General features: G+C 40.4%; 2 protein-coding genes across 2 annotated transcripts; one reads left to right on the top strand and one right to left on the bottom strand.

Moving 5' to 3' along the window:
• Positions 1-3,418: 3,418 nt before the first annotated feature.
• LOC306694001 (ADP-ribosylation factor 3-like) lies at positions 3,419-7,428 on the bottom strand. The gene is made up of 5 exons (XM_079156695.1): positions 7,391-7,428; positions 5,918-6,170; positions 5,710-5,820; positions 5,494-5,618; positions 3,419-4,620 (listed from the first exon to the last, which is right to left on the bottom strand). Exons 2-5 carry the CDS (start codon positions 6,063-6,065, stop codon positions 4,459-4,461), a joined length of 546 nt encoding a protein of 181 aa, XP_079012821.1. The 5' UTR covers positions 6,066-6,170; positions 7,391-7,428; the 3' UTR covers positions 3,419-4,458.
• A 3,282-nt stretch (positions 7,429-10,710) lies between these two features.
• On the top strand, positions 10,711-14,543 carry fkbp11 (FKBP prolyl isomerase 11). The gene is made up of 6 exons (XM_079157150.1): positions 10,711-11,036; positions 11,166-11,228; positions 13,017-13,104; positions 13,243-13,276; positions 13,443-13,513; positions 14,293-14,543. Exons 1-6 carry the CDS (start codon positions 10,935-10,937, stop codon positions 14,499-14,501), a joined length of 567 nt encoding a protein of 188 aa, XP_079013276.1. The 5' UTR covers positions 10,711-10,934; the 3' UTR covers positions 14,502-14,543.
• Positions 14,544-15,272: the final 729 nt, after the last annotated feature.

Here is a 15,272-nt window from a genome sequence, read left to right on the forward strand (position 1 = left end):
TCAGTAATGTTTTTCAGTAAAGTAAGTTATTCAGCAATTTTCCAAACAAAAGTTGGCCTACAAAGTGCTTCACAATAAAAGCATGCCATGTAACACAGACAGGACAAAAGTAGAATTACCCACAAAATAGAACTTACAAAACAGAAATAACATTTGAAGAAACATCAGCAAGAAAGCGTGAGGGATGATCTAAGGAGTACATTTAAGAGACAAAGACAACAAACACTAATTTTATTTTAAGTTCAGTTCTGGGACGATCCAGAAAAAAACCAAGAGGAGGGAAATCATTTAGAAGTACATGTTCCAAATGTACAAAAGGAAAATACCCTTGTTGTGTGTGCAGTTTGTAGGGTGTACTGTCCCACCAAGATAGTCATTGTGTCCATTTACACAGCAGAGCTGTGATGGTGGAGCATTTTGCCTTTATTTAAAATTTGACTGTTAAGATGGGCGATGTGGACGGAGATTAAGTGAGATGAACTCCAACAAAGGTCACAATCAAACCAGGAACATTGTGATTACACGGAACTTTGAGCTCAGAAAGAGGCATGTCTATCATGAGTATGATCTTTGGTACCAGCATCTCAAAAGACGCTTTTGGAAACCTGTGACAAAGTATGACATTTGTTCTCAAAAAACTGATTCTCAGACTTGATGTGCAGAATAACCTGCACAGCAGCGTGGGTGAAGCTGTGCAGAGGTGACATTTCCCCCTTTATTCTGTATTTGTCATACATTTAATGAACATTGTGTGCACAGAAATTTAACTCTACACATGTTTGTGCTCAATCACTGTGAAAATGCAAATACCGTGTCGACATATTATTACGGTCAGAACAGGTGAGTCACTTCCTCGTTCCCCCTCATAACCAAACAACAAAGAATGGACCATTTGTACCACCCTGAAGAAAAAAAATACACCCCTTCTAGCACTGTAAAAAATACAACAAATAAAAAGAATATCTGTTCTCCTCCTGCTCCTTTGTATAAGTCACTCTGTCACTGTTGATCTTCAGCAGCATTTCATACATCTGTTTTTCTTAACGATCGGGCTTTGACCCCTCCACTCCTTTTCGCTGGTGCCCTGGTAATATAAGATTGTTTTTATTGCTGTATCATTCTATTGCTGCACGATCTTACTGATGTACTTCGGACTAATTTAACGAGTTAACAGCGTCAGCTAATTGCCTGACATGTGAGTATTATAAACCAAGTCAAGTTGCACAGCAGGAAGTGCTCTTCTTAAAGCCAGCCATCTTATCTCATGTCATCGTGTCAGTTTGTCACTCAAGCTTCATGCAAACATCGTCCGCCTGTAAGAGTGGGGCAGCCAGCTGAACTGCTCTGTAGAAACTGGCTCTGCCTGCAGCCCCGGTCTCTCTGTCACACACACACACACACACACACACACACACACACACACACACACACACACACACACACACATACACACACACACACACACACACACACACACACACACACACACACACACGTCAAAGCAAAACAAACTTCTCCATCTAAACAGGTTTAATTCCATAGAATTATACATCTGACAAGAAAATGTCTCCAGTTCACCAGAAAGGGTGATCTACTTCTTTTCCAGTCAGTTATTAGAAATGTAAAAATAGTGTTCAAAATAAATGGTTAATATTTGACCACTACCAGGAAGTCATTCTGAAAGGAAATGTCCTCACAGAAACAGGCTGCCGAGGAGCAGAAGAAATTCAGGGACACACAAAAAGATTGTAAACATCACAAGTGGTCAGTCTGTACTCTCTGCACTTTTATTCTCGATAAAAAAAAGTAGCAAAGAACACACACACACACGCACACACACGCACGCACACACACACACACACACGCATGCACGCACACAGAATGGAACATTCAGCATGTCAGGAATCTGTTATTGAACGTGTTCCTCGAATGTGTCTTACAAATTATAAGCAGCAACAGGTAAACAGGAACTAAGTCTACTTGACCCAAATGTGCTTTTCAGTAAATGTTATTTCAGCAGACTGATGGGGAATAAAGTATGACTGAAACCTGTGGTTGCCAAAATCAAACATACTCTGAAAGTTGCAAAATTATTTAAAAAAAAAACAATAGCCAGAATAATTACAAGACATGGCCATAGTCAAGATTCCAGAAATACTGGGGCCATTATTCCAAACAGCCGTCCCACAGACCAGGAAATTCTATGAATTTGTTTGGATGTGTTTCAATGCTTTATTCAAACAGCCCACTTTAAGGACACAGACAGTTTGAAAAATACTGGTATTTCCCTTTCAACCTGTGAGTTTTGTTGAGATTGGCTTTACTTCCTCGTTTTTTGGGGTCCCACCGACCCCACTGCTATCGATAAAACAATGTTGAGTATGTTTTTTTGAGATGATAAAGAGGGTCAAACAGATAAATTAGCCACTACTTTGATTTATGAAATGTAGACACAGCTCTTGATGCTTTGAACCACGACATAAACTGTTGCTAAAGCCTGCCCTCTTCTGGTGGCGGCTTGTCACAGACAGATCTTCTCCACCTTTTCAGTCACTTGTGAACATGGATTTAAGATGTAAATATGAAATCCATCAGAAACACTCACTCATGAGACAGCTCATTGAGAAAATGGGTTTATTTGTAATACAGCAGGATTTTGTTTGTTGACATTCAGCATTGAAACATAGTTTTTACCGTTTTTTAAATCTACTTGTGTAACTATAACGGTACAGTGAATCATCAAGTTGTTGTTTGTTCGCACTGATTATCATTGTTTCACAAACATCAATGTTTTTAACACCCAAAAGAAAACCAAAGAAATCTACCACCAAATATGAATCAAGGCAGAAAAAAGGATAACACTTTTTTACCTAATCATCTTAAAATATGGTGCAAACGCCGTCTTTTGACAGCATAGAGAAATAAAGCTGTAAATCATTCAGTGCAGATCAATATATGTGACTCAAAATCAGAACCGAACAAGCTGAGAAGAAATCAATTAAAAGTGATTACTAAATATAAGGCCACAAAAAACAAATGATCCAAATCATGATTAACATATATGCTGAATATGAACAATTCACTCATAACTTGGAGTATATTTAGAGTATGTTGTACTGTCACTGGTATATGAGTAGTAGTACCCATGTATGGCACACAAGAAGTTGTTCTATTTGTCAGAAGTCTGAGGATTCTGCTGGTTTCAGTGGTGACGCAGTAACTCGTCTGCTGTTCAGAAGTGAGTCAAGGATGTGCTGATGAATTAATTGCTTACCCTGCTTTCATTCACATAATTATCACAGAAATAAAGGAATATGCATGTCAAATAAATATTACAGTCATTTAGAGATTCATCAACAATATTCACATTCAGTAACATAAAGTTATCCCCCCCCCCCCCCCCGATATGCAAGTCTGAGACAAAAACACACAAAGCGAGAGCAACCTGACGCAGTTTGAGTACTCGTTACGGACCCACATGAAGGCAGACAAGCAACAGCTGTGCAGGTCATGAGTGCTGCGTTTTGTATACTGCTTTCACGTTAAAAAGACCATCAAGCTGACTATACTGTACCTAGCACATGTTAACAACTAAATGCAGAACACGATGAGGGCAGTTAGAGAAAATCCACAAACAGCGTCAACATGCATGCAGCTCCGAGGATGGAAAAGTATGCAACAATGCCAGCGAGATCAACCAGGATGCATGCGGCTCAGGCGGTCGAGAGCGTGCTGTGCGTTTTCAAATATTTAAAAAGGGCGGCTTCAATGCTTGGGGTTGCCACGCAGGGAGTAAAAACACGCCACAGATATCAAAAGATTTTCAAAATGAGGCAGTAAGAGGACGTGTGACAGCGGAAACACCAGTCCTGTTGTCTTTTTCATGATTGATACTGACTGGGCCACTTGCACAAACACACACAGTTTGTGGGCACGCTCACACACTGTATCTGAGTATCTAAGTGCCTCAGCATTGCTCACACATTAAAATCGGCCAGCTGTGATTGTTCCCAAACATGGCTCTGTTAAAAAAACAGGAAGTGCAACTGACACAGATGAGTTCTTTGTATGGAGGACTGACAGTTGAAAGACAAACATCAACAAAAAGTCACATTTGACTCATTGCTGACTCAGTGGAGTCACACACAACGTGGTACAGCACCTAGAGACGAACATACAGTACATTGCACCTAAGGACAAGAAGTGGACACAGGAAAAGCATGTGTCTGCTGTGATTGCTTACGTTTAGTGTGTGCGTGTGTGTGTGTGTGTGTGGTTAAATATGAAGTATATGAGAATCGGCTTTAAAGAAGGGAACCGCAACAGCCTAAAATCTCCCATCAAACCCTGAATCTTGCTTTTCACCTATTGATCAAAACCCCTGTACCTAACTCCCGCCCCCATACCCAAAACAAGTAAAAAGTCGGACGGGTTTGGAAGCATGTTCCAGTTTTCTTCTCACTTCTTGTTCTTGAGTTGATTGGCCAGCCAATCGAGGCCCTCGTAGAGGCCGTCGCCGCTGGTGGCGCAGGTGGCCTGGATGTACCAGTTGCGGTGACGCAGGGAGTGTAAGCCCAACTTGTCTGTGATCTCGGCAGCATTCATGGCGTTCGGTAAGTCCTGTTAAAGAGGCGAGTGAGTGTGAAAGGTATGCATTTACTATGGATGTATGTGCGCACCTCTATGCATATGTGAAGTAAATTAATGGATCATTCTATTGACACTAATCGTTTAAATCATTTTTTTAAGGAAATCTGCTAAATGTGGTCTCGTTTCAGCTTTTTCAATGTGAAGATTCGCTGCTTTTATTTGTTATACGGTACTAAATTAAGCATCTTTGGATATTTGATGGTTCTTCAGACAAAACAAGCAGTTTGTAGTCATCACCTTGAGGGCATTTTACACTATTTTATAACATTTTATAAACACTTAATCAATGAATCCAAAAAGTAATCGGTAGATTAATTGAAAATGACATGCTCATCTGCATCTACAGTTATACAATGGAAAATGGAAAGGTAAACTTTAAAGGAATAGTGTTATATTTTGGGAACTACATTTATTTGCTTTCTTGATGAGAGTTTGATGATAAAATTGATCCCACTCTCATGTCTGTGTGCTGAATATGAAGCTTCAACCTGCAGGCGGACAGCTTAGCTAGCCTGGCTCTGTCCAAAGGTAACATCTGCCAACCAGCACCACTAAAGCTCACTAATAAACATATTGCATCGTACTTGTTCAATATGTACAAAAACTGACAGAGGATTGTAAGCCAGAGCAGCTTTTTCCATCACTCACCTCTAGTATTTCTAAAGTTAATATCGTCTTTAAATTCGGATCACAAATAATCAGCTTGAAGTAGATTTTTATCTCAAAGATACTAAGAGGTGGGTTTATTTGGGTTGATGCTCCACTACAACCCTGTTGTGTATTAATGTATATGTACTGTCTATAATATGTGTGTATACATGCAGAGCAGTTGTGGTTTCTTGCCTGCTTGTTGGCAAACACAAGGAGGACCGCATCTCTCAGCTCGTCCTCAGCCAGCATCCTCATCAGCTCCTCTCGCGCTTCGTTCACACGCTCCCTGTCGTTACTGTCCACCACAAAGATTAGACCTGAAACAGCGAACGGAACAAACAAAATGCATTATTTTCTGGAGAATAATGGGAAATTTGCCGGAGTTACCCTTTGATCGGCTCTTCTCACCCTGTGTATTCTGAAAGTAGTGTCTCCAGAGGGGGCGGATCTTGTCCTGCCCACCCACATCCCACACAGTGAAGCTGATGTTCTTGTACTCCACCGTCTCCACGTTAAACCCTGAAAATAAGCGCAGGGTCACACAACGTGTAAAGCAAACATGGTGGTCCACTCATTAGTGTGCACGGCACATATGTAATTTTGACTGTGCAACTACCAATGGTTGGGATGGTGGTGACTATTTCCCCCAGTTTGAGCTTGTAGAGGATTGTTGTTTTTCCTGCAGCATCGAGCCCCACCATCAAGATCCTCATCTCCTTCTTCCCTATGAGGCTCTTCAGCAAACTCCCGAAAATGTTCCCCATGATTCAGATGAAGTTCTTGAATATCAGTGTGTGGCTACAATCGTGATTACAGATGCCTTTCTGCGAAGTTAGACTCGTCCAGCAGGGATAGATTATAAAGGAGGGCTGAAAGGGGAACAGAAGAAATAACTATTTAGTGATACTTTTATGTGCGCTAGATAAACAAAATCCAATGAAGGATGCTGTTCTAAATCACAAACATGTTGGAAGAAAGAGAGGATAATTAATAAGCTAACCTGCCTGTAAGGCCTAAGGGAATGTTCCAGCTCACCTTTTCCCTTTTGTGAAAAGACTGCACCACTATGCCAGAAACTCTCCCTTCTGCATGCACACCTCGAGACAGGTGTGCATGCTATGCTAATGGCCCACGGTCATTATCACAGAGCGGGCGGAGGAGATGCATGTCAGTGCCATGACTCCGGGCTGCAGCACAATCTGTTCAGACTCCTTCAAATGTTATCCTGCAACAACTTCGCCAAGCCCTCGGGGCACATGCACAATGTCCTACATTACGAGGCCGGGCTTAAACACAATCCGTCTCAACTCCAACCCCAAAGCCACCTGGACTCAAACAGGGACAAGAAGAACACATTTTCACGAGGAGTCTGCAGTCTAGTTGTCCACTCTGAATATCAAGAGGCGAACGGAAAAAATCTTTTTGCAGATATGGTTGTCAACATGGCATAAAAGGTCCACTGATGCCCATTTGTATATTTTGTTATAATATATATATTTATATATAATGTGCATTGACTTGAGCATCCTACCAAACCAGTGAGGGATTCAGAGAATGCACAGACTGAAATAGAAGATACACTTGAGGCTAGCTGTCCATGGTGCTGAAGAGGATCACCACTGTGATCACCACACATGTCACAGGCTCACACCAGCTCCTCTCCGCTCACAGATGGGTTTACAGGTTTTAAAACATGAGCTCTTAAAGTGGTGATTTACGTGGGAACAGGGCCACGATATACCGGCCGCCTGATAATGTTAATTCAGCTCCGGGGTGACTCAAGTCACGTTAACCTCTAGCCGGAGATGCTAAGGTAACATTAAGGTAACGTCAAGGCTATATGACCGTTATTAGCCATTAACGTTAACGGCTATACGACCGTTATTAACGTTACATCGGCCCCGCACATCTCTAGACTGTAGATAAAGATTAACGCTTAATTTCAGCTAACGTTAAGAGTTTCCTCCTGATCTAGTATGTCGTGAACTACTTTATCAGTGTAATTTAGCTGTAATCGCCGTGTCGATGAGACGCCACGGTAGCTAGCGTATCCTCCGTCCCGATCCACCCCATTCATCCATCCGCTTACCACCTCAGCGGGCATCCCGCTGCCAGCGAGCCGCCAACACAGAGACTAAACAACCAGCACGAGTCGGTCCTCAAACACACCATTATTTAACCGCCTGCTGGGACCTGCGTGTGTACTACCAGGTTGGTGGAGGTGCCAGTGTCCTCACTTACCTTAGCCGAGTAGTCCTCTACTAAACGTCTCACTGTAATAACCCTTGCGGGGACAACTCAGCAGTAAACAGGATCTCGCGAGAGTTGAGGCCAAAACCAAAACGGTAATGTTGTTGACAGTCGTTTTGAGAGGACTAAGAACCACGTTTGTAGGGTATTTGTTAATTTTTAACTATGTGGCACATGTCTATCAGTTTCTTAAAACATTGTCACCTCAGTCTTGCTTTGTCTTTGAACTATACTGACACAGTAGATGAGCTCTGCACAGGCAACTTTAAGATTGTTTTTTTTACCCTTTAAAGGCCCTCCATACACCCATGGTCATAGTGCCATTCAGTGACCCCAGCAGACGTCTAATCAACCAGAATAAGTGAAAACACCTGTGGGGGCTCATTAAACTCTGCCCTTGTTTACACTGGAAGAAACATCAGCACAATGCTTATCAATGACGTTAGAAAGTTACGTTTGTTTGCAATTATTTGAATCAACACATTTACATCAGATCGTCAAAAGGTACATGTCCATTTGTGTGGGGCCTGTTCCCCCCACTGTATACACCAGAGTAACTACCAGGGGGCAATACAAGTTTATTTTGGGCCCTGTGGTAATATCAGTAATGCTGCAGGTGGAATTTATGGTATCAAAGGACGCCTCTGGGGGTCTGGGGCCTTATGGCAGTGTCCCTCTTTGCATATATAGTCCAGCCTTGGTAACAACAGATAAATCCAGGTTAAGCTTAACATTTACAGTTTCCATGCGAGCCAATTTAGTTCTTTAAATGTGCTATACCATAAGATTAAAAAATATAAGTAAATGTACATATTGTCAAACTTTAGTATAACTGTATACCTTTTTTAAATGATTGCCCATGACAATATATCAATGAAATTTTTCAATAATGTTCTTTTCTGTATCATAGTAAATATAAAAATATAAATGAAATACATTTGCAGGATGAGTTCACAATACACTGACAATACCAAATACTGAGAAGCTTCACCAGCGTCCCTCATTAAAACACTGTAAACCAGCTCAGGTTTTCCAAGAGATGACCAATTTTGTGCTAACTGGAGATAAATAGAAATTACAAGAAATCATTTGGATTTGCAGTAAATGTAATTGCCACTGAGCCTAACACCCTGTTATATAAAGTCCCTGTTATGTGTGAAGTTGTGATGTTTTCAGGAAATGGAGACTTGGTCGTCAGTATTGCATAACACTTGCGCAATACTTTCATCCGAAAATGAGGAACAAAGTAAATTTTCTAACTTGAAGTACATTAAATTATCAGAAAACATTTATATAAAGTATTATAGATGGTAGAGAGCATTTCAGTGTGATATAGTCCTGATTCATGTTGTTGCTGTAAAAACACTATCATGTGAATCCAAAAGCCAATAAGAGAATTTTGATGTAGTTCAATATGGCGATGGGACCAGCAGGTACTTAATAACAAACACTGAGTTTCAACAGCATTTACTCTCATATCTACATATGGGATCTAAGGGAAGGAAGCAGGTTTTATCTTTGGTTTGCACACATAGACGAATCATTTGTTTCTATTTCAGTGCTCAACTGTGTCAGGGTTTTAATGTTGTTGATCATATTTACAATGACTTTCAGACATTGAAGTTATATTGACTGCACATTTACAATGCTTGTTGGCATAATGTTGACATACAAAGTTGCTCACCAGGGTTCGGTAATCAGACATGAATAAGCAGCACAGTGCTTGAGCCTGCAAGCAGCATGGCATCACACCACATTTATCACTGAGCAGCCTCAGTTTGTTTTAGTTAGCACCATCTAACAGAGTTTATTACCAAACTAACTTCTCTGCATGAAAACTAGCCTTTTTCTAATGCATGAGCATGTGGCACAAATACTGCAATCTGGTCCGGTGATACTTCCACAATCTCCTTCTAGACAAACCACGGACTTGAGACAGTTGGTTGTAGTTTTTCCAGGTCATTGTTGCAAATAAAAGCAAGGGGAAGTGAAATAAATTCATGGACGACAGCAACACAGATGACAAGTAGAAATGAAGTCTGTGGCCAAACATGCTATCTCTTCTTTAATGCAACAGATTTTGGGTAACCCAGTCTATCTCTTTGGCATGTATAGTTTGAGATTCAGTTTTCTCTTCTGACATAGATTCATGGTTTCTAAATAAACAAATAAATGGCTATTAAATGCTACATATGTCCACTAGTCCATAAAGTTGTTAAATGTGTGATGATCATGTTCCTGGGTTGTTGCTGGAGAGTTATATGTACTTGTAGTTCGGAAATGTGCCTATAGTGTTTTTACATTTCCAAACTTCTGTTAATTAAGCAATATTTTTCTCGTTTTCTTATCACAACTATATGCTTCATACGTTACCTGTTAACAAGCCACTGAGGGTTTCTGCCTGACAGGATCGACCGTTACACTGAAACTAAAAATAAGTGATGAGAGTGACTCATAGGTGAAGAAAATCTATCTCAATATTTCTTACTGTAGCCTATATAACAGATCTATAAGAGTCATATTGTTGAATATGCGTTAATCGACCATGTACAACACAATGTTTGTTTTGTTTTACATATTTTTAGCTCACATAGAATTAATGCAGTTACAAGATTGTAAAGGCCCTGAAAACATTTTTTTCCAGAACAGCTCTGGTTGTTGAGTTATTATTCTGGTCTTGCTTTTCTTAAGGGTTTGAAGTCAGCTCATTTGGGAAAAGATGATGTAATGTACTGCCATGCACCAATCAGAGTTAAGCAACATTTGAAAGTTGTGGGGCTGTTTGCCTTTGCTGCCATGACCAATTTCAATCAAAGCTCATAAAAGCACACCCACAAACATATTAATATTTCAGTGATACATTCTAGTAAATAATAATGTGTTTTCCCCCGAACTTTTATTTAGCCCTGCGTGTTGAAATTGTAGTTCTCATGGGCTTTGGTAAATATTTTCATCACTGTATTTAACATCATCTGCCTGCTCCCTAACCGCTTCATTCTTCTGCAGTCGGGTCCAGAGGGCTGGTGAGGGACCAGCAGCGACGTGGCGTGTGCACAGCAGCCTTTAACTGTGGATATGCTCTTGACGGTCTCCCGCATGGAGCAGCAGCGCCCCCCCACCCCCCTATAGCGCTTCCGCTTCCCACCCCCGGCAGCCTGATGGGATGCTGGCGGAATGTTTTGAGGCGGGCTCTACAGGGAGACCCAGGTGTTGGGACAACGTCCACGGGCCGCGAGTCCTTATCGCTACTCCGTTATAACACATCAGCATTAATAGGCGCTGAGCCATTTTTGGACTCGGAGGCTAGCGCGCAGCTCTCTCCTGTGTGTCGAAGAAGCCTACACGGAAGTTGTTGGACGGCCGCTGTTTTCCAGAAGTTTACAATGAAGAGCAGCGTTTTCCTGCTGCTGCTGCTCGCGGCTTTCACCTGTGGACTCGCGCGGGGAGAGGACGGCGAAGCCGAGGAGCTGCAGGTGGAGACCCTGGTGAGTGAGACGCATATGTTGTGTTACACAGTCACAGGCCTACTGCAGCAACACGGCGGCTCCTCAACACAATGACACCCAGTGCCAAATAAATGCAGCGGTGTTAACAGTTAACTCTTCTGACCCAAGGTGAAACCCGAAACTTGCTCTGTACTTTCGACGATGGGAGACACGCTGCGAATCCACTACACGGTAAGTCACGCATATCGTTGAAACCAATAAAACAATCCAGTCCGCTGCGTGCAGGCTACATTTCATTATAATGTGTCGGGAAACCGGCCCAGCTGCTGACGAAAGCATGCAGTTGTCTATGTGGCACCGTCTGCATGACCCATGTGGACTCGTGCCGCTATGTTGGTGCATATATGTGAACAGCACACCGATCTGCGGTCAGCAGCTGTTAGAAATGTCTTTCTGATTGAATATATGATAGATTGTGGTTTATTGTCCTTCGGGGTATTTTATTTGGCTCTATCTCGTGGGCTTTATCTCGCCTATGATTTTACTATGGAGTGATAGGGCGGTGCAACACGTCAGCAATAAACCCAAACCACTTCATCCATGCATGCATAGTATACCCCAGTGGAGGCGCGTGGTTTTCAGTCCACATGCATGTTGATCCTCAGGAATTTAAAAACTCAGTTTTATATTAATTGAAGCTACATGGCACAGCAACAAAATGTTTAATGCCAGTTAATGTATATAGCAGCTGTAAGCCAATGTGTTGCTAAACTACAGGTACAAAATTAAAAAAACGATGCTCTGTGTCTCAAATATAATGACAATACACGAGAGGAACAAACGGGGCTGATACACAGCATACATAATGAACAAATGAACATGAATAGTGCCAATATATAGGTTTTGATCATTGTTTATTCAAGTAGTTTTTACATTGATAACAAATACATGTTAAATATATATAGGCTATTAGAATAGATGTTTACACATTGTACAATACATACATTAAATAATACAATTACAATATCACTATTATAACACAACAATAATATGACATCAAATCTCAAATTGAATGTATCCAATCAAACATAGGAAATAAGTGAACTGATAATATGTGACTTCTTATTTTATGAGAATTTACCTAAACTGTCTGTGCATTTTTAACATATTGGATTAACCTCCAATGCACATGCCACAAATAGAGCATCAATTCATAGCCCAGTTAGGCTGAGAATGCTTTCTGATTGATGATTAACTTTAATTTCTGATTTAGTGATTTATTAACACGGGAGAGGCAAACTATGCTGAATGAAAGATTGTCTTACAGAAATGATCAGATAACTGAAAGTTTTGATTATCAAACGCTATAAACTGACAGCTATATAGACAGCTATAAACTGGAGTTTTGAGCGTAGCTGATCGGCAGTCCTACGCTGTAAGAACGCTCAGAGGAAGTCAAAAGTCAGAAATAGTTCTTACATTTCCTATAGTGCTTAATTTTACGTTCTTATTTAAAAAAATAGTTTGACCATTTTGGAAATAGGCTTATTTACTTCTGTGCCAATAGTTAGATGAGAAGATAGATCCCACTTTCATATCTGTCTTTCAAATATGTAGCTGGAACCAGCAGCAGGTTAGCTTAGCTTAACACAAAGACTGGAAACAGGGAAAAGCTTGGTGTTGTCCACAAAATGTGCCTGCTAGACAGAGCCAGGGCAGCTGTTTCCAGTGCTAAGCTAAGCTAACCTGCTGCAGATGGTTGCTTTATACAGACTGAATACAGAATGGTAACAATGTTTTTTCCTAACTTTTGACAAAATGTCTAACTATTTCTTGGATATGCACTATGAGTGTATTATTTATTTATCAAAACTGCTAGGTTGTCCATCATTTGTAGGTAAGTATAAGTATTATATACACACGTTGAGTCAAATCCATCAAAATGGCTCAAGTATGAATACATTTCAGCAAATCAAGCGATGAAATCTCTCTCAGCATCTTTCTTTCATGTCACCACAGGGTAAACTGATGGATGGAAAGGTGATCGACTCATCACTATCCCTGGAGCCTCTTGTGGTCGAGCTGGGGAAGAGGACTGTTATTGCCGGTAAATTGACAGTAAATCCTTTTGTGTTGCTTAATCAGTGACACATTGATTTGCTTACATCTGAGAGATAACTGCAGCCGGTTGTGTGCCGGCTGAGGAATGTGCTGATTGACTTTCTCTGTGTGACTTTCTTATCAGGTCTGGAACAAAGCTTGGTTGGCGTGTGTGAAGGGTAAGTGAAAAGTAAAGGACCACCTGGAAGAAAGAGCGTAGCAATAGATTATCTTTTCAACAGCTGCATGCAGTCATGAACCAATTCAATCACTATTGTTTTGTAGTGTAATACGAGAAATACTTCCTCAAGAAATGTGTTTTGTATTTCTCTTTCTATCATTCAGGCAAAAAATCAAAGCCACTATCCCATCTCACCTTGCATATGGAAAAAAAGGTTACCCTCCTACGATTCCAGGTACTGAACTAAATCTCATACAGAAATCTAATTGGTGTTGAACGCAATGAACTCTGTTTCAATAGTACAGTATCTATTTGCAGGAAGTCCCAATTCTGTACATTCTGAAGATCAGTGTTTGCACTTTACTGAGCAGCTCTACACAACTATGATCACATACATCAGCACAATATCACTAAACCATTCTTTAAGCATACAGCTGCTGTTATTCTAAAGTTGTCTTATTGTCAACAAATCTCATGAAAAGACCAAAAACAACGAGGTGATAGTCGTGAGTTCAGCTTCTTTTTTTTAAAAGGGTCTGTGATTTGACACAACATTTTTAGCAAACACTTAAACTGGAGTAAATAGTGCATTTGTTGGGGACTATTTTCAGCTGCGTATTGATATACACACTAGTGAGTATTTACGCCAAGATGCTGCATGTGGGAATGATTCAAAACAACCTACTGTGCTCCTGTTTATCATAATGAAGGAACGGGTCACCCAGTGTGGCTTTTAAATGTGTACATGGCACAAAAGAATAAGATATAACAATATTTGTTAGTTTAAGTAATTAAATATCGTTTTTGTTGACAACAAGACAACTGTAGAATATCACCAGTCGTTCTGTTAGATATAAGTTGACTGAATTTTCTTTTGTTGATGTTATTTGATATCTATTTTCTTTTGTATTTCACGTCCTCATTTATTACATGTGCATGATGTAGATGGGTGAAAAATTAAAGGAGAAAGTGAAGAATTAAAGGAACAAAACATTGAACATGAACTTGTCCTAGGTGATGCTGCCCTTGAGTTTGAGGTGGAGGTGGTTTCTCTGACACAGCAGACGTCGTGGCAGAAAATGGTGAACGACGTGTTCCCCCTCGTGTGTTTGGCTCTGGTGCCCACTCTGCTCGGCTTGGTGGGACTTTACCTCTACAAAAAAGCCAACGCCGAGAAGCCAAGCAAAAAGAAGGCAAAAGATAAGAAGATCAAGAAGAAATAAGGACACGGCACAGAATTATTTAAATAAAAGTTTAACATTTTATTTGGGTTGTTTTCATGTTTATTTAATATGAATACAGGCTTTTAATATGTGTATTAACACCTGCAATTTCAATCAATGTGTTAAGAAAATACATGGTTTTAAGTACAAAATGCCTCTCAAGGACGGCATTTCAACATGCAGACAGGAGGAACTGGGGATCAAACCGCCAACCCAGGCTCTACCTCCTGTTCCACAATAACTAAAAATAAATCAACTCATAGAAGCAGAGAGATTAAAATGACAATGTTACAAGTTCAATTTAAGAAACAGTTTTGCCTTTGCTACAAAACTGCATAATCAAATACTTAACAGCTACAGGACATTGAGTTAAAGTGCAAGGACACTTTCACAGCCTTCAGAATGCTTCACTGACATTTTCTGACATTTGTCTGTGTTTTTTTATTGTGAATGTATTAAATAGCAGCCTGTGCACAGACCTGCTCCTTTATTAGCAGGTAAATGGCAGAGCACCATCGAGTAATAGCCTTATAAAGAAACATGACTAATTACCAAAAAAGGTGACATATTGCTAAGCGATTTTCTTTGGAGAAGATGGGCGCACACGTTAAAATTAACTGAATAAATTAAGCTGTATAGTAACTGACTAAAATATGACATCTGCTTATCTGCAGCTTTTCCTTTTGTATTTGTATTAAAGCAATTTGATGATCTCTCGTGGCTTTATTGCAACTCCTCAGAGCCTTTAGAACCTGATGCAACAGGTGCTAA

This window comes from Pholis gunnellus, assembly GCF_910591455.1.
Source record: "Pholis gunnellus genome assembly, chromosome: 3".
Classification (NCBI taxonomy): Eukaryota; Metazoa; Chordata; class Actinopteri; order Perciformes; family Pholidae; genus Pholis; species Pholis gunnellus.